This window comes from Saccopteryx bilineata, chromosome 3 (genome assembly GCF_036850765.1).
Source record: "Saccopteryx bilineata isolate mSacBil1 chromosome 3, mSacBil1_pri_phased_curated, whole genome shotgun sequence".
Classification (NCBI taxonomy): Eukaryota; Metazoa; Chordata; class Mammalia; order Chiroptera; family Emballonuridae; genus Saccopteryx; species Saccopteryx bilineata.
The window spans coordinates 191,722,321-191,749,136 of record NC_089492.1 but is presented as its reverse complement, the minus strand read 5'-3'; the positions used below and the strand labels follow the sequence as shown (position 1 = coordinate 191,749,136).

Sequence of the window (26,816 nt, the reverse complement as noted above, 5' to 3'; positions counted from 1 at the left end):
TGACTTACACCAAAATTTGGGTTACGTTACTGTCTTAGGAACAGAGCTGAGTCTTAACCTAAGGACCCACTGAAGAGGAGTCAAAATAATATTTTCCCAGGAAAACAGTTCTTGGATTTCCAAGCTAAGAACTATAAGGCCTGTTTGTGAACATATTTCCAAAACAGAATACTTAATGTTGCTACTTGAGTTCACATAACTGTACTTCCTGGCAGGCCAAGTTCTTACCTGGGACACTGGGGGCAAAGGCAAGGGCAGGGTGCTCTTGCTCCTCAGGGAGTGGGTAGCTGGCTGCACCTGCTAGCATGCCTCCGTGTGGGTCCCTAACCCTCCCCATTGACAGAGGTGGGCACGACTCCCCAGAGCCATCTCTCCCCAAACCCCAGCTGTTTGGAATTGAAAACACCAGTGGAGCCACCTACCCTCCCTTCCAGGGTCGGGGGGATGGGCTCCTCATCCCATTCCTTAGTTAGACTCTTGCAGGTTGGAGACTGCTTCGGTGTTACTTAAAGGTTGAAGTTTTGGTAGTTGTTATGACCACATATGTTAGAGGAGTGTGTGTGTCATGGTGGTATAAAGGTCATCCCAAATTGAGTATAATTACATACTATGGATGTTTTCATCAAACATAGAACCATTTCTATTTATACCAAAGTTTTCCACCATTAAGTGGGCCTTTCAGTGAGCATGGCATCATATTCCTGGACATAGAGAAAGATGGTAGTGTTCTACAATGGCGCCCTTGGCACTCTGCCTCCCAGTCACTGCCGTTCGTTACTTGATGCCAGACTCAAGTGGAGTAGCCCTGGTACATAGCCACATGAAAAATCACCCATATTCTTGCTCTCGTGAGTGAATTGCAGATGTATTTTTGGAGAAACACAAGACATAATTCTGTAAAGAACTATCAGAGTAGAATCATGTTAGAGCACACTGCCTTGGTGGCACCTTTCCCTAAATTATCCAGCCAGAGCTTAGATGAGCAGTTTTTACATTTAATTTAAATTTAAAAATGGAAAGAAGCCTGTTATATATAAAGCAAATATCATTGCCTGTGCTTTTTTAACTTTTTGTAAGGTCCTTCTAAGACACAGGGAAGGTCATTTTTATGAATCCATATGACAGGAGAGTGGTGGAGTGTGTGAGAGAACCCCATGGTGCAGACTTCAAAGGGCCCATAAATGGGTGTTTGGACTCTGGTTGCTGTAGGAGGCTCCAAGCCTGGGAGGCACAGATCCATGCACAGTCCTCCTGGAGCTGGCTGTCCACACTGCAGAGCCCTGAAGGACAGCCACTGTGCCCGAAACCCCTTGGGCTGGCAAGGAGCAGAGCACTGGACTGGGTACTGCCACTTTCTCAGTGCATCTCCTGGGCTCAGGACCCATGGAACCTGTGACAAATCTCTGTCCTTCAGAGACCACTTGTCTACCCTTTTGTGTAGCCTGTGAAATGCAAGGTGTATAGGTATTTTTGTGTGACTGTGGAGTATATGCACAATAGCATTTAAAAATACTGATTCCTATTTCTTCAATCCCAAAGTATGATCCCACTGTGCTATAAGTGATGTGTTTGATTGTGGCATTTCCTCCCCTCAAGGGCACTGTGCTGGCACTCACGGAAAACAGCTTCGGTGACACCATTGCAGAGGGAATAACCTTTGTCAAGTTTTATGCTCCGTGGTAAGTGGCTCTTTACTTAGAAACTACTTTGTCCTAGTGCATTTCAGTGGCATCCTATTTTTCAGCTCAATTAGCCAAGTCAGGCTCATTATTGAGCAGGTATTACGTGTACACCTGGTTTTATTGTAGGAAATAAGGAAATGTGGTCAGGTATGTTCAAGTTTGATGGTATTCAGAAACAGTTATTTATGGAGAATGAGGTTAATTTATTTTAAAGTTCAGTCTGCTTTGAAGAAAACATAATAGTAGAGAAGAATTATGATGGCCATACAAACCTTATTTTTGTAGTATCCGTGTGCTTTTCCAAATAGAGTGCTTTTTTTTTCCGGCTAAATAAATATGAACATCATGATGTAGTTTTGCCCCATAGTCTCTTTTAGGTGTTATAGAGAAATCCAGTCGAGCTCAGCTTTTTGTTAGAGAGTTCAGCTGATGACCTGCACCTTGCTGCCACAGTGTTCAGAGGCCAGAGCAGAGAGGGACCGCGTGCACAGGGTTGGGACCAAGGCCACCTGAAGTGGTGGGAAGATGAGAGGGCCAAGACTGCCCACAACTGTTGTAACTCTAGGTATCCTTTCAGTCCTCGAAACCTCAGTTTCCTCAGCTGTAAAATCCAAGGCGTTGTCATCACAAGTGAGACATTCCATTTGGGAAAGTGGAGTGCTGAGGAGAATGTTACATTCTGTGTTTAAAAGTGAACAAGTAAGGTCACCATGTCTCTTTGGCTCTTCAGTTTCATTTCAGATATTCATGAGAACCCATAGCAGCATGAATAAAAAGTTAATGAGCACATGACTTGTGTGACTTGTGCAGTTTTAGCTCTTAAGAAATAGAAACACTAATCAATCATGCCTCCAAAACTTATTTTCTGTTTTCCCAAAAACCTAAAGATAGATAAAGTTTGAAGACAGAAGATGCCTTGTATTGAAAGGGAGCAGTTGGTGTAGTGGGGAGGTCAGAGAAGGGACGCAGTTGCCCACAGTGGGGAGGCTGTGAACGGACCTCACTTGTGGCTCAGTGCCCACACCCAGTCACTGAAGTTTGTGGGAAGCTGTGAAATTGTTTGGAAATGTTGAGACCATAAGCAACCAAATCTAAAATTTTTTTGGCATTTAGATCATTTAAAAAAATATTTCAAGTATGTTTTGTTTCCTGTTTATCTCCTCCTGCTCATGGTGCATCATAAACCAGTTATAACCCTACTTACCATATCATGGAAATGATTTCAGAATCCAAACTTGATTTCAGACCAGCTTGTTTCTGTCAGATTATCCAAAAGTCTACTTTGGATTGACTTTGACTTCCTTGTTTAGAATGGGGAAGAAGAGAATGGAAGATTTTGGGGTTTTATACATTTCTAGGCAATTGTTAACTTCCTCATAGAGAAAAATAAAGTTCAATTTGGCTTGTCAGGGAAAAGTAGGTGAGTGAACTCAATCCAAGACTGGAACAAGGCTGTCATTGCTCTGTTTCTAGGTGTGGTCATTGTAAGAATCTGGCTCCTACTTGGGAAGAACTCTCTAAAAAGGAATTCCCTGGTTTGGCAGAGGTCAAGATCGCTGAAGTGGACTGTACTACTGAACGGACTATTTGCAGCAAATATTCGGTGGGTACCTGTGTATGAAAATACTTCTAGGGACTCAGTATTGGGAACAGACCCCAAGTGGAGCCAAAATTTGGTACTGTGGATGATGCATGCTGCCCTCATCCCTCGGCAAAGCGCCTTCTGGGTCCTTTGGTAGTGTTTTGTTTCTTCATTTTGTAAAGGAAAAGAGATGCTGTCTAAAAGAAAGACTTTCTTCTCCCTCTAGAAGCACACACATGACAGTGGGGGGTTTAGGCCCTGCCATCTGGATGTAAGGCCGGACAGTGACTGAGATGAGATTCCACACTGGGTAGGGGTGCCACCCAGGCGCACATCTTCACTGAGCTGACAGAACAGTTACCTGGCCTGTAGCCTTCATCATAAATACCTACATGGCTTTTTTTTTTTTTTTTTAACATAAGCCAGCATTCTGAAGTACAATGGCTGAAGGAAGGGAACATCTGAACATAAACTTTCTCCTGAGAGGGCCATACCAACAAGCCAGTCTGGTGCTTGGATTGTTTAACTGGTGCCATCTCTCTGAGCTGGGAGCACCATCTAATAGCCTATTAGATTTATAATTTGTATTTTTCTTTTGTGTTTTCTTAAAACACTTTTGAGGCTTCTGATGTTTATTACCTCAGAGTGAGAATAGATGTAGTACGTACATTTTTTTACTTGTCAGAAAAAAAGAGGTCAGTTGCAGCTGAAAATATATCTCCCTGAGGCTCTCACAGCTTCTCAGTGTGGTGCACTGCCTGGCCTGGGCAGCACCAGGAAGCTGGTCAGAACGCGGAGCCTCAGGGCCACGCTGACCCGCTGGGCCGGACTGTGCACCCAGGGGCCATGTGCACAGGAATGAGTGAGAATGTAATTTTGGGTTGGAAAGTGAATAAATAGGCCTAAAGAACTATCTGGTACATTTTAAATGGTCTATACATTTTAAAAAGTTTAACCATAGACTTTCCTGGCTAGAACCGTAGGCATTTTTTGGTTTAAGGAGTAATTTGCGTACAATTCAGACCACTGGTTTTCAAACTGATTTTTTTTCTCTGAAGGTACGAGGCTATCCCACGTTGTTGCTTTTCCGTGGAGGAGAAAAGGTCAGCGAGCACAGTGGGAGCAGAGACCTGGAATCCTTGTACCACTTTGTCCTGCGCCAGGCCAAGGACGAACTCTAACGGTGCAGCTGGGAGCCGCCCCTCCTGGACCATGGGGGCCGAGCTGAGTCATGTGGCGCGGAGCTTCCAGGGGTGGCCATCACAGAGCCCAATGGACTGGACAGGACTTGGGGTGTCTCCTCTGTGTGTGTGTGTTTAAGCCAATACACTAGTTTCTCTGAGTAAATATGTAACTCATGATCCCTTTGCAAACTAAATATTTTCAGTGGCAATCTATCATCCCCTTGAACCCTCTCTTGATGAAATCAACATGGTTTCCTTTGAGACTAAAATAGAAATGAGGAAAGTCAAATTGCTATTCTATTTTTGGCTCCTGGGTGCTTTTGGTAAAAGCATCATCCAAAGCATAGTTTTTGAACTGCCCGTGAGACTGGAAAGGCAGCCACATGATGGTACTGATGTTCCTCTGATCTGAAGGTCTCAGGTGACTTATTAGTAATGTTGTTGGTCCATAACTTGGAGCAGATTTAAGAACAAAAATCCCACACCTCTGGAAGATACCTTCACAGCTGCTCCTGGGTTTATTTCTGTTAGTACTCCTCTCATTGCAAAAGGTTTGCCATAATGAGAGCGATGGTACTTTTAACATGTGCCTGAGTAAGATAACGCTGATGCCATAATCTCATATGTGTGTCAATATCATCAAATAGGACTTGGGCTGTCTCCTCTGTCAGGGGACACATCTGTTTGTTTCTCATGGGTGAAAGATTTCATTAGTTATGTTAACATTGAGTCAGGGTCCATGTGAAGATTTTGAAAACTTTTAAGTTCATGTTTAACATTTGATGTCTCCCATGGAAAATGTGGGCGTGGAAACTTCCGTGAGCCCTGTCCTAACTATTCTGTTAACCCACAGAAAGATTCCGGTTCTGTCTGCCGCCTGAGGCAAGAGGACTTGGTGAGCTTGTCCTGGTCTGGGGAATGGAGCAGGAGAGCTCAGCACCCTTCTCCAGGGCCCTAACTGGGAACAGTTTCAGGTTTGCTCCTGGCTAGTCCTTTCAGAGCAGGGGTCCCCAAACTTTTTACACAAGGGGCCAGTTCATTGTCCCTCAGACCGTTGGAGGGCCGGACTATAAAAAAAAACTATGAACAAATCCCTATGCACACTGCACATATCTTATTTTAAAGTAAAAAAATAAAACGGGAACAAATACAATATTTAAAATAAAGAACAGGTAAATTTAAATCAACAAACTGACCAGTATTTCAATGGGAATTATGCTCCTCTCACTGACCACCAATGAAAGAGGTGCCCCTTCCGGAAGTGCGGCGGGGGCCGGATAAATGGCCTCGGGGCTGCATGCGACCCGCGGGCTGTAGTTTGGGGACCCCTGTTTTAGAGGCTCACTGTACATCATCCGCCTTTGCACAGGTTGACTCTGCTGTATGAAGAGTGGGATTAACTTGACCTAGAGACCAAAGAATGAAGTGGGCAGGGCTGAGTCAGCTAAAGTAGGCTGTGCTGCGTCCTTATAATTCATGCCATCCTGGTTATTAGACATTTTTTACCATCACTCTTGGAAATAAGTAACTATAGGACTCAGCTTCCTTGAGAGAGGAACATGTATGTTCTCTGCTATCAAGTTACTTCTCATAATAGCCCCTGTGTGTAAAACACTCTTCACCTACTTTTCATGCTCAGGGGACCTAGTCCCTTGGCACAAAGTAACTGATGGTACGACTCTTGGAAACAAGACTAATACTTCTGTCTGCGGCATACGGCAACAGAGCAGGATTGCGACCAGCCTCTGCCTTAAAGGAAATCTTTATTAATCACCTATGGTTCACAGGTGTTCTTTTAAAAAGACACACCCTACTTTCTGGAGAAGCACAATCCCTTGAGTGGCTTCAGCTTTGCATCGCGAGTCTTGAAAGAAAATCAGTGGTACAATTTGTTTACACTATGATACTTTCTAAATAAACTCTTTTTTAAAAAAAAAAAGTCTGGTCTTTTCTTAAATGTTACAGCAAAACAGATATAAAATATACAATAAATTATAGTTTATATTTACAAAAAAGCTGTAAGTGCAACAGTTATAGATCATAAATGTATTATTTAATCAGTTTAGTATGAAATTGGTTTCCTAGTACATGATTGTGAAAAAGACATTTTAAAAAATATTCTAAGATTTAATCTGAGCCTTACTTTTTCTACAAGAGAAGACTGATTTCAATTCACAAACAGCATGGCCACCCAAACCCACTCGTAAGGGCTAGGAGTCCCTTCCCAGGGTATTTGTTGGTTCTCACCTGTGACACAGCATGCTGTGTAGTAAAAGGGAAAGAGCTATTTTACTGAAATAGCTATTAGAACCAGCGTTCCTGAAGTTAGCGTGCTTTTCAGAGAACCATTCTTAAAAGGCAGAGGTGCAGAATTGCTTTCCCATGTTACATGGTTACATGATGGCTATTAAAACGCGTCGTCTCACCTCTTATGGCCCTACTATGTATGAGTGGTCTGCTTTTGGCACTAGCAAAGAAAACAGCAAGTGGGGGAGGACAGGTGTGGAAATCACTTGGTTTGTTTCAAGTGAAATAATTCCATCTTCACACCAACAAGACGCCAGCACAAACACATAGCAGTTGTTGAGACAAAAAGGCACTTCCACGTGGCCCTGCTCATGGCATGGCTGTTGATTCTATATGAAATTGACCTTCCTGGGAATGAAATCTGAATAGAAACATCTCTCCCTGCCCCCCAATTTCTGTTAACTATAAAATCTATGTTTAAGACATCACTAAACCAGCTGATTTTTCAGCCAAGGGTACTTTTACTCCCTTAAGATTATTTTCCCTATTTACTCAAGAACATCACAAAAAACCTTGATTTAAAGCTAAAACTAATTTTTGGTGGGCTTTTATATGGGGAAGAGGAACTTTCAGAGTTACATTCCTGCGGTTACCAGACTTCATACTACAGACATTCAGACAGCTTCCTACAGACCAATTATTCACATTATTTATGATGTGGGCAAATTATTACTAAGGCCCTTTACAACCTTCTGTGGGCAGCAAGGCACCGACTGGCACGAGATGGCTTCAAAGTCATCATCCCACTTTCAAACTGCGTTCTGTGTGCTTTTAAGGCAGATGGAATCTAGGACTCCAAGGCACGGTTTGTGTCCTCATCAACTAGTTTCGAGTTAGTGGCATCCACAAGCTCTTACAACCATATTCCTGTATTTTTTCAATATGACATTGGAGTTGTCATCAAAGTAAAGGACCGAGATGGCATTTAGTTTAGTTGGTGCACAACACGGTTTGGGGACATACTCAGGATTCATAAGGTGAACCTGTTCCAAAACAGAAGGAGGAAAATGTTCCGTTAGAAGCTTGACCTGGTCTTGGCTTATGCCTACCTATAAAGTGTCAAAAATCTCTGCAAGCTCACCAGTGTCTGTACAATTGCGTGGTTTGTTGCATTCATGTGTGCGTTGAGTGGGAAGGAGCATTCTCCGTCACAGTAATTGGCAGCATAACCCTTGGGTGCAATGATCCAGTCCTTAATTTAAATTAAAAGGAAGCCACAAAAAGGTGATTAACATATTCTCTATATATCTTCTGTGGTCTCAATAAGTCCTGTAAGAAAAATACTCACATGGACAGGTAAGGATACAGGTGCAGGAAGGTCAATTTCACATTCAAGTGGCAAAGCTAGGCAGTGAGCCTGGTGGTCTGACTCTGGAGCCCTTGCTCCTTCCACAGGCCCACACGACCTGCCTGCTAAGCCCGGGAGCACATAGGTGGCCGGCTTTATGCACTCGGACCCAGTGGAGCCTCTCCAGGAGCCTGGGGTACACCCTGTCATCATGCCACCTGCATATAGAAACTATCATCTATTTGTCACATTATGAACCAGCGGTGGCTCTCAGGTATGGAGCAAAACATTTGTACTATTCTTTTGGGTGAGCCAATTTATAGCCATTGCAGAAGTTAACTATTGATACATTTTTCTAACCCTTCCTCAAGACAATATTTGTTTAAATGCCCAAATGTAAATATTTATATATGCCCTGTGGACTTTGAAAGAATGAGGAAAGTGTATTGGGAAAGGTGGCTATTGATTTTGAGGTACACAGAGCTGGGGAACCCTGGGCTCCCTGAAAACATGCTAGTGAGGTCTGTCTGCACAAGTTAGCCAGGCCTCCTCTCATTTTATTCCAAGAGCTTGGGCATTTGCAAGGCCCTATGCACCTTAACGGGAGGAATCACCTCTGTCCTAAAGCTGGTCTTTGATGATGGCTGCTGCCAGGAAGACGAGAAGAGACTGCTGAGAAAGGAACTTGGTCCCCTTGTGGTTCCGAGAACTCACCTGCCATCCTAGGTCTTGGAAGCTCACGTAAAGCTCATGCTTCCTGCAGGCTGTTTTTAATTCACTGCTGTTGTAATCTGTTGGAGAAGATCAAAAGGTGCACCAAATAACTCATTCATTGCCTTTGCAGGCATTGTACTCGTCTCAGGATAGCAGTGAAAAAGGTCCCCACCAGACATAAATGTGGTCACCAAACAGCTATGTCAGGTTCCTGATTGCTTGGGTGTTTTAGACACTCTAGTCTTGTCCACTCCAGGCTTAGAGCTGGGCACACTTGCAAATGACACATAATATTGAATTGAATAGACTCCTTTAAGCAACAGACATTTGTTGTGAGCCCCTGTTGTGTGCAAGGTCTATGGAGGGGGTATGCCTGGATGCCCAAAACACTTAGGGCTCCTGACTTGGAAGACATCATATTTATAGTAAAGGATGACCACCTCAGGCAGGATTTGCTCCATTTCAAATAGGGATAGTCTTGAAGCTGAACAGGGGCTTTAAAGATAGCTGCTGGGCCAGGAAAGGATCCTGAAGGAAGTATAATGGAGTGGGCCCTAACCGGGAGGCCCACAGTGGGGGAAAGATGGTATCTGCATGCTGCAGCAGGGGCCGTTCTCGCCCGCCCTGTCCTCCAGCCTCACTGTCAGGCCTGAGCCCTTTGACCAGCACTTAAGCAGCAACTCCTAAGCCAGTAGTGCCCCGTGAGAATCTGCTGAAGTGTATGTTCCTGCTGTGTAGCATTCAGGAGCCACTAGCCTGGCTTAACCTAATCACTGGCAAGAGGCACGGCAGGGCCCTGATTTCATGTAGGCCAACTGGAGCAGCTCTAGTGCGGCATGCCCTCTGCTAGGCACCATGGTAAAAAGGGAAATGAGTCACACCACGCCTTCCTCCTCCAGTAACTTAAGGTATCAGAAGGGTGGCATGAGGCATGTATGTACACAACTAACTCAAATGCAACACAGAAAATAAAGGGTATGGGTGAAGGCCATGGGGAAATTCCGCTGGGAGTCCAGGGTTGGAGCAAGAGGAAAAGGGAGCAGCTCTTTTGGAATGCATTTAAGGATATGGTGAGGAGGCAGCGATATAAAGCCAGAGACACTTATCTTCATTGGCTTAGAATGCTAACAAAAATGATTTGAACTTTCCACCAGAGGTATTAAGTAAGCCTTTGAAGGGTTTTGAGTCAGAAAGTGACAGGTTCAGAGCTTGGATTCTAAAGGATTGATTTGTTGATAGTGGCGTTTCAGAGTTCTAGAAAGGGGAGAGAGGATGAAAGGTGAGAAGACTGGAGAAACGTTCTTAATCTGAAATGGACTGTGAGGGATACAAGAGCCTGAGCCCATCTGTAGGCTAACTACCTCTGTCTTTTTTAATCACATGAGCCAATAAGTTACCTGACTGCTTAAAGCCTGTTTGAACTGAGTTTTCTGCTACTTGCACTCCTGGACCTCCTGGCCCTGAATCAGAACCCAACATGCATATTTCATGATTTTGTAAGGGAAAGAGGCAAATGGTATCAACTCAGCCCAGTGACCTATCCTTGGAGAAGAGACAGGCTCCCTGTCTTTCTGAGGTGGTTTCTGATTCGAAATTTATTCATTTTTCCCACCTGCCTTCTTCACTTCACAGAACGAACCTTGCTCCAACTTAAAGCATCTGTAAGTAGTGAATGCAAAACCACACTGGAGGGAAATTTTCACAAGGCAGGGCACCATGGACTCTCTCGGTAAAAACAAGCAAGCACCCACCAGCAGTACAAAACAAGATAAACACCTCCTGTTGAAAATAATCCCTCAATGAAAAGAATCAACCATACAAAGATATAAAGTATCCTAAGAGGAGAGTTTGGAGTGCAAGACAGAGAACATATAGGACCCCAGGGACTGCAGGCAGAAGTTGTCTATGAATGGAGTTACAAAAAAAGAATAGCTAAAATAACGAGAGATAAAATAAGAAATAGAACTCTAAAGCAAGAACATTATGGAAAAAGAACAAGTGAATTTGAAACAGAGAAAAGTGAAACTTTGTTAAAAAAAAACCCAAATACCCATAATAATTGATAGTAACAACAAAGTGAATGGGTTAAACATCAGATTAGATATAACTGAAGAGAGAATTACAGAATTGAATAATATACCTGAAGAAACTTCCTGAAATATAGCCCAGAGTCAGATGGCTAGAAAATACAGCAAGCTATAGAAAGATAAGAAAGGTAGAATACAAAGTCCAATTCTAATAGGAATCTCTAAAGAGACTAATGGGGAGAAGTAATAGTTGAATACATAAATGTCTGTGAATTTTCTAGAACTGAAGGAAGGTAAACTTTTTTAAATTAAGAAGGCACAGTGAGTCCTAAGCAGAGTAAATAAATTCCTATCTAGACACGTTTAGTGAAACTGTATTATATTTAAAACAAAAATCTTTATAAATTCTTAAAAGCAACCCTGAGATGAACAGAAAATTATCCAGAAAGATACACAAAGTAGATTGATAGAAAATTTTTCAATAAAAGTACAGGAGAGATGACGTCAGAGTAATGGTGGGGTAGGAAGCGATACCGATAAATCTCCCCCAAAACTCAACAAGATCTTCAACCAGAAACAGAAAAACCTATACTTGGAGCTTCCAGATGCTTCGCAATACACCCAAAGGTATGATTGAGTGAAAAATTGGCTAAATATATAACCAAACCCCGAAGGAAAAAGGGAGTAAGAAATGCTCCGCCTTCCTCACTAACCTAAACAGGGCGGCTTTCTCTGGTAACTGTGAATATAGAAACTGAGGCGGGCAAAGGGGGTGAATAGATCCAGGCCGCCACGGCACAAACGGCCGAACCAGGCTGTGGCACACAGATCCAAGCCGAGGAAAATCTGATCCTGTGGCAACCCGGGCAATACAAGCTAACACTCGCGCCAAACCCAAACAAAGAAAGACAAGCGGAGCGGCCATTTTACCCGGTCTCCTGGTCGGTGCGCAGTTAGTGGGCGAGAATTTCTTCCTAGGCCCCGAGAGTGGGTGCCCGTGTTGCCCCACGGAGAGGCAGGGTCAGAGGCCTTTCTGTGGGCCGAGGACAGAGTCTCTGGGCAGCCCCAGCGCCCTGGGAAAGCCACGCACGGGAGGGAGTGAGAACTACTTCCAACGGTGGAGATTTTCCGTGCTGGTGAGGGTTTCACTCAGAGGGAACCGCGGCCGGCCTCATATCCTGGTCTGCGCGTGCAGATAAGGAGTGAGCGATTCCTCCGAGTGCCTCCGCAGTGCGCGCCCGTGTTATCGCAGAGAGGGGCAGAGTCAGGGGCCTTTGTGTGAGCCAAAGCGGAATCTCGAGCTGCCCCAGCGTCTTGCAAAAGCCGCGCACGGGGACAGAGCGAGACTCAATTCCAACGCTGCAACTTTTCCCTGCGGTTGGGGGTTTCACTCAGAGCGTGAGACTGCTGGCTGGATATCCTGGTCGCAGACAGTGAGTGAGAGTTTCCTCCAAGTGCCCCCCAGAAGTGGGCGCCCGCATGTGTTACCGGACAGAGTGGCAGAGCCAGTGGTCTTTGAGTGGGCGGAAAGCCCGCCTGATTATGCTAGCAGCTCTGACTGACTGAGCCTTACCCAGAGCCCTGTGCTGAGTGGAAATAGAGTGGGGAGTTGCCAGCTCTTTGAGCCTCTTACTATCCAGGCAGAGGCAGCAGCAACCCCATAGCTGGATTATCAGGCTACTAATTGAGGAAGGAAAGACTAGGAGAAAGGCTCCAGGAATACGGACTCTCTCACTGTCGGAGCCTATAAATGCTAATGAGCCTCGACTCCCACGAGACTAAAGCACAATACATGACATTGCCATAGAGACTTATCAACTGCAAGCCTCTACCTGAGCGTGCCAAAGGGGCAGAACCCGGGGTACAGAGTCACCAACCAGGAAGAGGGAGAGAAAAGAAAAAGCAAGAAGATAACCTCTCAAAATCAAGAATAATCTGCTGACTTTATAACCTATCACATTTTATTATATTTGTTTGTTTGTTTCTCTTATCTTCATTCTTGATACTTTTTTTTCTTCCTCCAATTTGGCCGATTAACTCTCTACTGGTCTTACTCTCTCCTCTCCTTGAACTACACTACCCATAAGTGTTACATCTCCCATTATCTTTTCTCTTCTCTTCCTTTCTCTCTATGAGGGTTGCACTCCAAAACCCTTAACTCTCTCTCTCTCTCCTTTCTTTTTTCTTCTTTTAGTGGTTCCCTCTTTTTTTTCTCTCTCTCTCTTTCTTTTCTCCCTCTATATTAGTTTCTTCCTTTCTCCTTTACATCTCCTCTCATTCAAACCTCAATAACAAACAAATTATCTTATCTGGGACTCAAATCTATGTTTGTGGCATTTTGGGGGTTTTTTACTTCACCTTTTTAACTCACTAGCAGTGCTCCCATCCCTGGCTCTCCATATTATCTAGTTCTTGTTCCACTAAATACAATAGTAAGTTTTTAATTTGTTCCCCCATTTTTCCGTTTTCCTCTTATTCCTCTCATCATAACTCTTAGACAACCAACACCTAAAACCAAATCATTTTATTCTTGACCCAAATTTTTTCCTTATTTGCTTTTTGTGGGTCCATACGCTCTTTTTTTTTTCTTTTTTCTTTTTTTTTCCTTTTTTTTTTTTCTTTTTTTCTTTTTTGCCCCTTTATTACTTTTCCCCAATTCAGGCCCTCCATCACAGGCATTGTTTGTTATCACTCACAGTCCACCACAAGATTTTCTCAAGAAAGAGGGGAGAGGAGAGGAGAGGAAAAAAGGAGGGGGGGAATAATTTCCTTTTTTTAAAAATTTTTATTTTATTTTATTTTTCTTTATTTCATTATTATTTTTTTTTAAAAAAAACAACTCTTTTCGATTTTTTTTTTATTTTTTTTAACTTTTTATTCTTTATTAAATCTCATTAATACTATCAACAAAACCACCCTCAGATGCCATTAAGGAAGAGAAAATCGAATATCATGGATACAAAAGAAAGAGAGGTAACACAGCTAGATGAGGAAAAATCTATGGAGAAAAAATTTAATATATTGGAAACCTTGGAGCTAAATGACAGAGAATTCAAGATAGAAATCCTAAAAATCCTCCGAGATATACAAGAAAACACAGAAAGGCAATATAGGGAGCTCAGAAAACAACTCCATGAACACAAAGAATATATGTCCAAGGAAATTGAAACTATAAAAACAAATCAAACAGAGATGAAAAACTCAATTCACGAGCTGAAAAACGAAGTAACAAGCTTAGCTAATAGAACAGGTCAGATAGAAGAGAGGATTAGTGAAATAGAAGACAAGCAACTTGAGGCACAACAGAGAGAAGAAGAAAGAGACTCAAAAATTTAAAAAAATGAGATAGCCCTACAAGAATTATCTGACTCCATCAAAAAGAATAACATAAGAATAATAGGTATATCAGAGGGAGAAGAGAGAGAAAATGGAATGGAGAACATACTCAAACAAATAATAGATGAGAACTTCCCAAGCCTGTGGAAAGAACTAAAGCCTCAAGTTCAAGAAGCAAACAGAACTCCAAGTTTTCTTAACCCCAACAAACCTACTCCAAGGCATATCATAATGAAATTGACACAAACCAACAGCAAAGAAAAAATTCTCAAGGCAGCCAGGGAAAAGAAGAATACAACATATAAAGGAAGGTCCATTAGATTATCATCAGATTTCTCAGCAGAAACTCTACAAGCTAGAAGAGAGTGGACCCCAATATTTAAAGTCCTGTAAGAGAGGAACTTTCAGCCACGAATACTATACCCATCAAAGCTATCCTTCAAATACGAAGGAGAAATAAAAACATTTACAGATACAGAAAAGATGAGGGAATTTATCATCAGAAAACCCCCACTCCAGGAATTACTAAAGGAGGTTCTCCAATCAGATACAAAGAATAAAAAAAAACAGAGCCACAAGTAAAAGCTCCAAGAAGAACACAATAAAACCAAATTTAAACTGTGACAACAACAAAAAGAAAGAGGGGGAGAAGATGGAGATTAACAGTAGCAAAGGACGATGGAGTGCAAAAGTACTCACAAAATACTTTGCTACAACGAACAGGGTAGGGACCCTTTTCATTACTGAAAGGTAACCACCATTGAAAAAAACGCCACAGAAGCACATGAGATAAAAAAGATAGCAACAGAGGAAAGATGTATGGAATACAACCAAATAAAAACAAAAGATAGAAAAACGAAAGAGAAGGATCAAACAAGACACAAAACTAACAGAAAGCAAGATATAAAATGGCAATAGGGAACTCACAAGTATCAATAATTACACTAAATGTAAACGGATTAAACTCACCAATAAAAAGGCACAGAGTAGCAGAATGGATTAAAAAAGAAAATCCAACTGTATGCTGCCTACAGGAAACTCATCTAAGTAACAAGGATAAAAACAAATTCAAAGTGAAAGGCTGGAAAACAATACTCCAAGCAAATAACATCCAAAAAAAAGCAGGTGTAGCAATACTCATATCGGATAATGCTGACTACAAGACAGGAAAAGTACTCAGAGACAAAAATGGCCATTTCATAATGGCTAAGGGGACACTGAATCAAGAAGACATAACAATTCTTAATATATATGCACCAAACCAAGGAGCACCAAAATATATTAGACAGCTACTTATTGATCTTAAAACAAAAACTGACAAAAATACAATCATACTTGGAGACCTCAATACACCGCTGATGGCTCTAGATCGGTCATCCAAACAGAGAATCAACAAAGACATAGTGGCCTTAAACAAAACACTAGAACACCTGGATATGATAGACATCTACAGGACATTTCATCCCAAAGTGACTGAGTATACATTTTTCTCTAGTGTACATGGATCATTCTCAAGAATTGACCATATGTTGGGCCACAAAAACAACATCAGCAAATTCAGAAAAATTGAAATTGTACCAAGCATATTTTCTGATCATAAAGCCTTGAAACTAGAATTCAACTGCAAAAAAGAGGAAAGAAATCCCACAAAAATGTGGAAACTAAACAACATACTTTTAAAAAATGAATGGGTCAAAGAAGAAATAAGTGCAGAGATCAAAAGATATATACAGACTAATGAAAATGACAATACGACATATCAGAATCTATGGGATGCAGCAAAAGCAGTGATAAGAGGGAAGTTCATATCGCTTCAGGCATATATGAACAAACAAGAGAGAGCCCAAGTGAACCACTTAACTTCCCACCTTAAGGAACTAGAAAAAGAAGAACAAAGACAACCCAAAACCAGCCGAAGAAAGGAGATAATAAAAATCAGAGCAGAAATAAATGAATTAGAGAACAGAAAAACTATAGAAAAAATTAATAGAACAAGGAGCTGGTTCTTTGAAAAGATCAACAAAATTGACAAACCCTTGGCAAGACTTACCAAGGAAAAAAGAGAAAGAACTCATATAAACAAAATCCAAAATGAAAGAGGAGAAATCACCACGGACACTGTAGATATACAAAGAATTATTGTAGAATACTATGAAAAACTTTATGCCACTAAATTCAACAACCTAGAAGAAATGGATAAATTCCTAGAAAAATACAACCTTCCTAGACTGAGTCAAGAAGAAGCAGAAAGCCTAAACAGACCTATCAGTAGAGAAGAAATAGAAAAAACCATTAAAAACCTCCCCAAAAATAAAAGTCCAGGCCCTGACAGCTATACCAGCGAATTTTATCAAACATTCAAAGAAGACTTGGTTCCTATTCTACTCAGTCTTCCAAAAAATTGAAGAAGAAGCAATACTTCCAAACACATTTTATGAGGCCAACATAACCCTCATCCCAAAACCAGGCAACGATGGCACAAAAAAAGAAAACTACAGACCAATATCTCTAATGAATACAGATGCTAAAATACTAAACAAAATACTGGCAAATCGAATACAACAACATATTAAAAAAATAATACATCATGATCAAGTGGGATTCATCCCAGAATCTCAAGGATGGTTCAACGTATGTAGAACGGTTAATGTAATACACTATATCAACAAAACAAAGAACAAAAACCACATGATCTTATCAATAGATGAAGAAAAGGCTTTCGATAAAATACAACACAATTTTATGTTTAAGACTCTCAACAAAATGGGTATAGAAGGAAAATATCTCAACATGATAAAGGCCATATTTGATAAACCATCAGCTAACATCATATTAAATGGCACTAAACTGAAGGCTTTCCCCCTTCAATCAGGAACAAGACAGGGTTGTCCACTCTCTCCACTCTTATTTAATGTGGTACTAGAGGTTCTCGCCACAGCAATCAGACAAGACAAAGAAATAAAAGGCATCCATATCGGAAAAGAAGAAGTAAAGGTATCACTTTTTGCAGATGATATGATCCTATACATCGAAAACCCCAAAGAATCCACAAAAAGACTACTAGAAACAATAAGCCAATACAGTAAGGTCGCAGGATACAAAATTAACATACAGAAGTCAATAGCCTTTCTATATGCCAACAATGAAACAACTGAGAAGGAACTCAAAAGAATAATCCCCTTCACGATTGCAACAAAAAAAATAAAATACTTAGGAATAAACATAACAAAGAATGTAAAGGACTTATATAATGAAAACTATAAACCATTGTTAAGGGAAATCGAAAAAGATATAATGAGATGGAAGAATATACCTTGTTCTTGGCTAGGAAGAATAAATATAATCAAGATGGCTATATTACCCAAAGCAATATACAAATTTAATGCAATTCCCATCAAACTTCCAATGACGTTTTTTAAAGAAATAGAGCAAAAAATCATCAGATTTATATGGAACTATAAAAAACCCCGAATAGCCAAAGCAATCCTAAAGAAAAAGAATGAAGCTGGGGGCACAACAATACCTGACTTCAAACTCTATTATAGGGCCACGACAATCAAAACAGCATGGTATTGGCAGAAAAATAGACACTCAGACCAATGGAACAGAATAGAAAGTCCAGAAATAAAACCACATATATATAGTCAAATAATTTTTGATAAAGGGGCCAACAACACACAATGGAGAAAAGAAAGCCTCTTCAATAAATGGTGCTGGGAAAACTGGAAAGCCACATGCAAAAGAATGAAACTGGACTACAGTCTCTCTCCCTGTACAAAAATTAACTCAAAATGGATCAAAGATCTAAACATAAGACCTGAAACAATTAAGTACATAGAAGAAGACATAAGTACTCAACTCATGGACCTGGGTTTTAAAGAGCATTTTATGAATTTGACTCCAATGGCAAGAGAAGTGAAGGCAAAAATTAATGAATGGGACTACATCAGACTAAGAAGTTTTTGCTCAGCAAGAGAAACTGATAACAAAATAAACAGAAAGCCAACTAAATGGGAAATGATATTTTCAAACAACAGCTCAGATAAGGGCCTAATATCCAAAATATACAAAGAACTCATAAAACTCAACAACAAACAAACAAACAATCCAATAAAAAAATGGGAAGAGGATATGAATAGACACTTCTCCCAGGAAGAAATACAAATGGCCAACAGATATATGAAAAGATGCTCATCTTCTTTAGCTATTAGAGAAATGCAAATCAAAACGGCAATGAGATACCACCTCACACCTGTTCGATTAGCTGTTATTAGCAAGTCAGGTAATAGCAAATGTTGGAGAGGCTGTGGAGAAAAAGGAACCCTCATACACTGTTGGTGGGAATGTAAAGTAGTACAACCATTATGGAAGAAAGTATGGTGGTTCCTCAAAAAACTGAAAATAGAACTACCTTATGACCCAGCAATCCCTCTACTGGGTATATATCCCCAAAACTCAGAAACATTGATACGTAAAGACACATGCAGCCCCATGTTTATTGCAGCATTGTTCACAGTGGCCAGGACATGGAAACAACCAAAAAGCCCATCAACAGATGACTGGATAAAGAAGATGTGGCACATATACACTATGGAATACTACTCAGCCATAAGAAATGATGACATTGGAACATTCACAGCAAAATGGTGGGATCTTGATAACATGATACGAAGCGAAATAAATAAATCAGAAAAAACCAGGAACTGTATTATTCCATACGTAGGTGGGACATAATACTGAAACTAAGAGACATTGACAAGAGTGTGGTGGTTACGGGGGGGAGGGGGGAATGGGAGAGGGATAGGGGGTGGGGAGGGGCACAAAGAAAACAAGATAGAAGGTGACAGAGGACAATCTGACTTTGGGTGGTGGGTATGCAACATAATTGAACGACAAGATAACCTGGACTTGTTATCTTTGAATATATGTATCCTGATTTATTGATGTCACCCCATTAAAAAAATAAAATTATAAAAAAAATAAAAATAAAAAATAAAAGTACAGAACATAAAAATATCAAAAACTATGCCATCTACCTAAAATCCCAAACTCAGCTGTAGCAGATTTATTGTTTGTCCTCTGGCAGTGAGAGGACAGGCTCCTGACTACATTAAAGCCAGTCCAATGCACCCCCTTTGAGAGAGTGATTCAAAGGGGAAACTGAGGATAGGTAGCATGGCAGCTAATGTTCTGGATGATGGCTCCAATGGTAGCATTCAAACCGCATTGTTCTCATGGCCAAGTCCAAGCTAGACCTTGAGTGTGGGTGTGGTTCTCCAATCTCCCTGGTTGGGTGAGTTCTCTGATACATTTAAATTATTTTTCACTTTAAGTAAATTAAGAGTTTTCTTTTATTCCCTGTAATCAAGAGCCCTGACTAGCTCAATTATTACTGATAATTATGGAATGGGGAGCACAGGGTAGAGTGGGCTCACTATCTCATATGGGATTGGTGAGCCCATCTTTCTGTTGGAAATACCTTCTAAACAGAGACCTGAAAAATCTTTGGGAGTGAGGCATGAGTCTATATGGGGGAAAAATATCTCATACAGTAGGAATGACAAATATGAAGGCCTTGAGGAAGTAGCCTGATTGGCATATTCCAGGAACAGTTTGATGGAGGCTATTATGTGTTTATTAAAAACTCATATCCTCTATCTACTACCAGGGCACACAGCTATCTGACATTCCCTGCTGCAGTTAGATGTGGCCATGTGCTGATTTCTGCCCACCAATATAGGGAAAAGGAGGCGTGCCATTCCCAGGCCTGGCTTCCTAAACTCCCCTGCAGTCCTACACTTGCTCTTTCCTCTCCTGCCAGCTACCAGCAAGGGTCAGTCGTCCAAAGACTCCAAAGCCCTGGTGCCCTTTCACACTCAAGGTGTCCTGAGTTAGATAAGTTATATGATCCCCCTAGTGATAGTCTTAGTCTGGAATGTTCCCTGCCCAATCTCATTTGGCCTGTGTCCCCCAGTATAAACTTCTTCTAAAAGGTATTCTCTGAGCTGGGGACCAAGATCTCCCCTAAAATCAAACTTGGAATTGTGGCCACATGAAAGGCAAAGGTTTCTAGGACAGCTTTCCTTCCCAGATCAGTAAATAAGGGCAGTGTAATATAATAAAGACTATCTGGTCTTTGTCCTGGTTCCTGGCACAGAGCTACAACCATAAAAATTTCTTTCTTTTTTTTTTTTTTTTTTGTATTTTTCTGAAGCTGGAAATGGGGAGAGACAGTCAGACAGACTCCCGCATACACCCAACCAGGATCCACCCAGCACGCCCACCAGGGGTGACGCTCTGCCCACCAGGGGGCGATGCTCTGCCCCTCCAGGACGTCGCTCTGCCGCGACCAGAGACACTCTAGTGCCTGGGGCAGAGGCCAAGGAGCCATTCCCAGCGCCCGGGTCATCTTTGCTCCAATGGAGCCTTGGCTGCGGGAGGGGAAGAGAGAGACAGAGAGGAAGGAGGGGGGGTGGAGAAGCAAATGGGCGCTTCTCCTATGTGCCCTGGCCGGGAATTGAACCCGGGTCCCCTGCACGCCAGGCCGATGCTCTACCGCTGAGCCAACCGGCCAGGGCCACCATGAAATTTCCTAATTGATAATTCCAACATATGATGGGTCCCCAAATAGCTTCAGAATGGGGGCTGGTCACCAGAAAGACCAACCACATGATTAGAGGGTTGGAACTTTGGGCCAGCCTGACCTCTATGGAGGGAGATTGGAGATTGAGTTCAGTCACATGGCCAATGATTTAATCAATCATGCATAGTAATGAGAACCATATGAAATCTCTGGACACTGAGGTTCTGTGGAACTTTTGGGTTGGCAAGCACATTTGTGTGCTGAGAGAGCGAAACATCCAGAGTCCATGAGCGGACCTGGAAACTCTGTGTCTACCCCCTTACCCCCCAGATTTGCCCTGTTCATCTCTTCCATGTGCTCTTGCTCATGTACACTCTTTATACTAAACCTGTAATAAGTATCGTGCTTTCCTGAGTTCTGTGAGTTGTTCTAGTGAATTATTATTACATCTAAAGGAGCGGGGTCACAGGAACCTCTGAGTTTGTAGCCAAGATAGACATAACTGGTGGGCTGGGGACTCCATTTGCAGATAGCATCTGAAGTAAAAGCAGTCTTTTGGGGGACCTTGCCCTTAAACTTGTGGGGTTTGTGTTAACTCCAGGTGGTAAGGGTTAGGACTGAACTGGATTGTAGGATACCAAGTAATGTCAGATGAAGACAGGGACAACTGCATGTCTGGTTTCCACTTTTCTTCTGCTGCTGGCCGAAACCAAGATGACGTAGGGAAGAACTTCACTTCTACTTTCACCAACAGTTCTCGTTGTCTGAACCTCCTGCTAATTTGACTCTCTCAGTGCTCAACACAGAGAACTTCATCACAGGAACAGATAGCTACTAGCATTTTTGTTAAGTAAAAATTGGGTCCAGAGAGAGGAAGGGAGGGATTTGGCTTTCCTGTTTTTCTTCCTACAGACACTCTCAGGGCACACTCAAGTTTCCTTGTAACTCCATGTTAAGTGCTGGCAGAGAACATATAAATATTTGTGAAGGTCAGTGCTCCTCAATATACTCATGTCTGCTGCTCAGGGGCCAGCACCCTGTGTTCAAACAAATTATATTTGTTTGTTTTTAGGGATTCACAGATTGCAGGAAAACATTCTCCCCTCCAACCCGCCTCTCCTTCCTTCCCCCCTTTGATATTTGGTTAGATGAATGGTCTGGATAGAGCTAGTGAAAATTCATGCAGCTAAAACTTAACAGGCACACAGCCACTCCAATGGGATAAAGGAAGGGCAGCACAGCTCTGCCCAAGTGATTCACCATCAAGGGCAGGACAGAGAAAAGAAGCCGTAGAGCTGAAGACATGCAAACAAACCAGAGAACCAGAGACACAGACCAGAGGCCGACAACGCCATCCCCAAGGGCAGCAGTCCTTGGTCTGACTCAAGGGCTGCCTGTTCCTGAATCATGAGAACCATCAGGGTATTTGTGTCGTCCTAGACCCACATGTCAGAATGATCAGGAGTGGGTCCTCTGCTGCCCAGGTGGGTCTGAGGACAGTGGACCTCAAGACGCTGCTCTTCATGCAGGTGGCAGCGTCGCCCCATTCACACATGGTCGGTCTTCAGACACAGCAGGCCCTGCACACCCCCGGACTTAGCTGTGGGGAAGCCTAGTCTTGCTTCTGAGGGACATTTTCAAGGTATCTGGCTTTTTCAACATTAAACATAAAAAGTAACACCTGCCTCTCTAATTATTCCATGTGATTTCTTGGCCTGAGAGTGAAGGGTAGGAGAAGTGCCAGCAACTCCATGGGGATCCTGGCCCAGCCAGACCTAACCCTAGACCACCATCTAGAGCAACCTGGACAAACAGGGCCCAGACATAGGTGGGTTTGGGCAAAACACACACACACACACACACACACACACACACACAAACTGTTAAGTGACCAAATGACAAAATATAACAATCATAAACCCCTCAGGGTGAAGTTTTTCTGTGACCAGAAGAGGCAGCACCCTAGTGTACTCTTAGAAAGGACAGAAGCAGTCTCCCCACTATAGATTTTCCAGCTTTCAATTAATCAGAAGCATATCATTGCCCTTAGCATCCCTGCTTTTCATCCTCTACTTTTATAAACTGCTCCAGTATACAAAAGCTCTGGATATGATTGGTTTATAAAACCCCAATCCTTCCTCTCATCTTCAAATGAGCATTAGAAACATTTAAACAGGAGAGCATATCTGTCATTCAGTGCAGGGAGGACAGGGTGCTCCCAACCCTGCTGCAAGCAGCCAGCCGGCCACCACCTCCTCACAGATCCCCATCCCCAGGCAGCGGCCATGTACACTGCATGTTTGCTGTACCCCAAAATGAGGGTCACATCCCACAGCCCTAAGGAGGACATTTCGGTTTATTCCATCCAGCATTCCTGGTATCTGGACCTCCTGAAAAGCCACACACACAGTCAAGCACAAAGAGGAGCCACGTCTAGGAGAGCCGAGGCCCACTGCTGACTTATTTCTGAAGCTGAATTACTAAGTGCAGTGAAAGGCAGCTTTCCCCGGCATGGAAGGCCACAGATTCTCAGGCAAGTGTGCCCTAGACAGGATGGGAAGGCACCGCCATGGTCCTGACTTGCAGAGCCAGGGACGAGCAGGCAGCTACATGGCCAGCTTGAGGGGCACCAGCAGGCCAGAGTCGTGGCCACACCACTAAAACCTGGGGTCCCAGGGAGGTGGCTGCACCTGAGTCACAGCAGCCCAAGACCAGCTGAGGTCCCAGGGGACCAGGCAGCTGACCCGCTTTCTTTTTCAATTCCAACAGAGGAGGAGGAGAGAGAAACAACAGGGAAGACAGGGAGAGAGAAAAAGGCAGAAAGGAGACAAAGTCATGGCAACCATCCAAACCCAGGTGAGAAGGAAGGTGGGCAAGGACAGGCAGGTGGTGCCTCCCCTACTGGGGCTTCTGCAGAGGGGCTCCTCGGCTCAGCCTGGCCACGGTGGGCTGACCTCCACAGGCCATGCCAGCTGCAGGCCGCCGCCCCTGCTCAGCAGGACACACACAGCCAGGAAAGTGCTGGCCAGGCAGGAGATGGGGACGAAGTGTCATGGCCCATGCTTCATGTCCTGGCTTTCTGAGCTGAGGCTGCAGAGTCTTCCCAGAGAAAACTTGTTGTTTAGAGTGAGCAATTCACTACTCTTGTTTCCTTTCTCTCCTAGAATGACAAGGGTAAGGACAACGAGCGACTGTTCAAATGGTACCTCTTTCTTCAGTGGTCTGGCTGCTCTGTCCATATCTCCAGCCCTTATCAGCCCATCTTATCCAAAACAAGTATCTGGCTCCCATGTACTCCACAGAATCAACACAGCCATTGAGAGCATGCTGGAAGAAGCCCAGCTCCAATGCCACTGACACTATAGGCTGCAAGGGGCCATACTGGGATCTTGATTTCTGGTGTCAATAATCTCATAAAGGGTTAGGGGCAAGGGAGGAATAGCTTAATTTTCAGAGCCTAGATTTTGTTTACAACTTGGATGGTTAGCACAAGAGGCAACAGAGAGACCTATTCTGCTGGTGCTCCAGGATTTCAAGAACTCATGATTCCTTTAATCTGGGTGGGACTTTGGCCTCTTCTCAGGCATTGTCTTGATTATAAAAAAAATATGGAGCTGGCTCTGGAGGGTTGGCTCAGTGGTAGAGCATCAGACTGGTGTGTGGATGCCCCAGGTTCAATTCCCCGTCAGGACACACAGGACAAGTGGCATCTGTTTCTCCACACCTCCCTCCTCTTGCTTCTCTCTCTCTCTCTTTCTCTCTCTCTCTCCCTCTCTCCATTCCTCTCCTACAGCCATGGCTCAATTGGAGCAAGTTGGCCCTGGGTACTGAGGATGGCTCCATGGCCTCCACCTCAGACACTAAGAATAGCTCGATTGCTGAGCAATGGAGCAATGCCCCAGATGGGCAGAGCATCGCCTCCTAGTGGGCTTGTCGGGTGGATCCAACTTGAGGTGCATGCGAGAGTCTGTCTCTGCCTCCTCTCCTCTCATTGAATATATTATTTATATACATATATATAACATATATATATAACATATATATATATAGAGAGAGAGAGAGAGAGCTAAGTATCTTGAAAATAGGCAAATGTTTCCCTTGAACACTTAGCTTTAAGACCACCTATGCTCCAAGCACTTCTTGTTCCTTCCTAGACTAAGTCTTCTAGCCTCAGCACCTCCTCAAGAGCTGGCGACAGCAGCACCTGTTCTTGTCTTTTAGCATTGCTGCCATTAGCACCTTCCCAAGGGTGAAACCAGCGACGGAACAGAAGGTAACTTTCCAGTTGGTTTCACACCATGGTAACTATTATACTAAAGGCATTTAATGGCACAGGAGAGTCAAGTATTATAAATGCGGCGTTTGAAATGGTTCTAACTAACCACAAATGCTGCACTTGTCCTAGCTGTGGAGAATTAAGATTTGATTTCACTTAGAAAGCCCTGTCCTCTACTGTTTGACTGAGACATCTGGAAGCCAAACTGCAGGACCTAAAATTTTAAGGTCAAAATAACAAGTTACAATTCCCCATTCTTTTGAAGAACTATACACAGTCCATCTTCTCAAATTTTGGATGTTCACAGTGGGTCAGTCCACTCAGCTTTGGCATGCCATCCCATGGAAGCAAAGAATGACATAGTGGGGACACCTACCAGGAACTAAAGGCCAGCTACACATTGACCTGTAAGAATGAGACTCTCATCTGTGGATGGGAATTCCCTGAAATCTATAGCAAAAGATTTCATAGTCATAATGAAGTACCAAAATCACTGTTTTACCAGCGATGGATTCTGGTTACCTTTCTTATGTGGAAGCATACTGAATGGCCCCATTCGGCAAGTTTAAGGCATAGAGAATACAAATTATCAACAAAGTCAAAAAAAGTATCTCTAAATGCAGCAGAGCCACATTTTTCCCTCCCAGGATCCTTAACAGTACATGCTCAGGTGGGCTGGAAAGAGATGGAAAGAGAACTGGCTATAAGAAATGCTAACAGGTAGCATGTGAAGGACTCATTCCAAAGGAAAGTCAGGGACTTGAGAAGTTGCTGGCTCAAAGGGTTGGCAGGGGTTGGTGGAGGCAACACAAACATCAAGGATGAGAGAGGCCTATAGGTTAGCTAATCCAATTTTACGTGAATTGTTAAAAGTGTCAGGAAAATGGTTTCAGAACCAAATGCCAAAAGAAAGAGCAATTCTAAGTCACACCATTGGCAGCCAGCTGGTTAACATGGCAAAGAACCTCACACTCACCAGCTGACTTACAATCATTAACAACAGCAAATCATATTAACAGCAACAAATCACATTAACTACCCTCTCCCCAAAGATATCTTGAAAAAACCCTGGAAAATCAGCTAGACCAGGATCAAGAATCAGCACATGGGACCATCCCTCAAGGCACTTGTTCACAGCCCTCATAATGGATTGGCCATGTGGTGTTGCAGTCCCCCAGCAGACAGAAGAATAAATCCCAAGAGAAAGATACTGTGAAAGAGGGTGAATGGCTGCCAATAGAAAGAGCCACAGAATACAACGGCAAATGAGACCACGAGGCTGGTAGGAATGGAGACTGAAAAAGAATTACCAGATTTTCTAGAATCCCCAGTGGGCTGCACAGCATGGCTTGGACCAGGGCTAGTAAAACATGTGTAAAAACAATAGATGATACTGTCCAGATGATATTCCAGCCCACTGGAGGAGTGTGACACAGCCAACATCCACCATTCCCTTGGAGCAGATAGCTACAGAGAAACAAGGGCAAGAGAAAACCATCCAGGGCGACTTCAATCCAAACCCACTGTTTGGTGCATGTGTTTGGAAAGTCTAGCTTCATGGCCAAGTACAGATGTTAGAGCAGATTTGAGTGGGTGGTAGGGAGGAGGCGGATGGTGCTCTTGGCCTTTCCCTTGTTGTTGTCCTGCCGTCTCAGGCATCTGCCACTCACTTCCAAAAATAGCCACCTACTTCCCTGCCATGTTTCACCCTGATGACAGGCAACTTGACAAATGAGGCTAACCTCTTTACCCAGATTCTAGTGGCTTCTCCGGGTGGTGCTGTTTCAGCGGAGAGATGGCCATTCCCAGGAGCATGTGACAGAAGAAGGGGACAGCA

General features: G+C 43.0%; 2 protein-coding genes across 2 annotated transcripts in view; one reads left to right on the top strand and one right to left on the bottom strand.

The window, feature by feature from the left end:
• TXNDC5 (thioredoxin domain containing 5) overlaps nucleotides 1-4,762 on the top strand; it is a 41,966-nt gene extending 37,204 nt beyond the window's left edge. The window contains exons 8-10 of the mRNA XM_066268457.1: nucleotides 1,597-1,679; nucleotides 3,156-3,285; nucleotides 4,323-4,762. Coding sequence (XP_066124554.1) covers nucleotides 1,597-1,679; nucleotides 3,156-3,285; nucleotides 4,323-4,445 — 336 coding nt within the window. The 3' untranslated portion in view covers nucleotides 4,446-4,762. The remainder of the gene's footprint in view (nucleotides 1-1,596; nucleotides 1,680-3,155; nucleotides 3,286-4,322) is intronic.
• Nucleotides 4,763-6,607: 1,845 nt separating this feature from the next.
• The window catches only part of BMP6 (bone morphogenetic protein 6), a 265,129-nt gene continuing 244,920 nt past the window's right edge, over nucleotides 6,608-26,816 (bottom strand). The window contains 3 exon segments of the mRNA XM_066268456.1: nucleotides 6,608-7,738; nucleotides 7,837-7,947; nucleotides 8,758-8,834. Coding sequence (XP_066124553.1) covers nucleotides 7,589-7,738; nucleotides 7,837-7,947; nucleotides 8,758-8,834 — 338 coding nt within the window. The 3' untranslated portion in view covers nucleotides 6,608-7,588.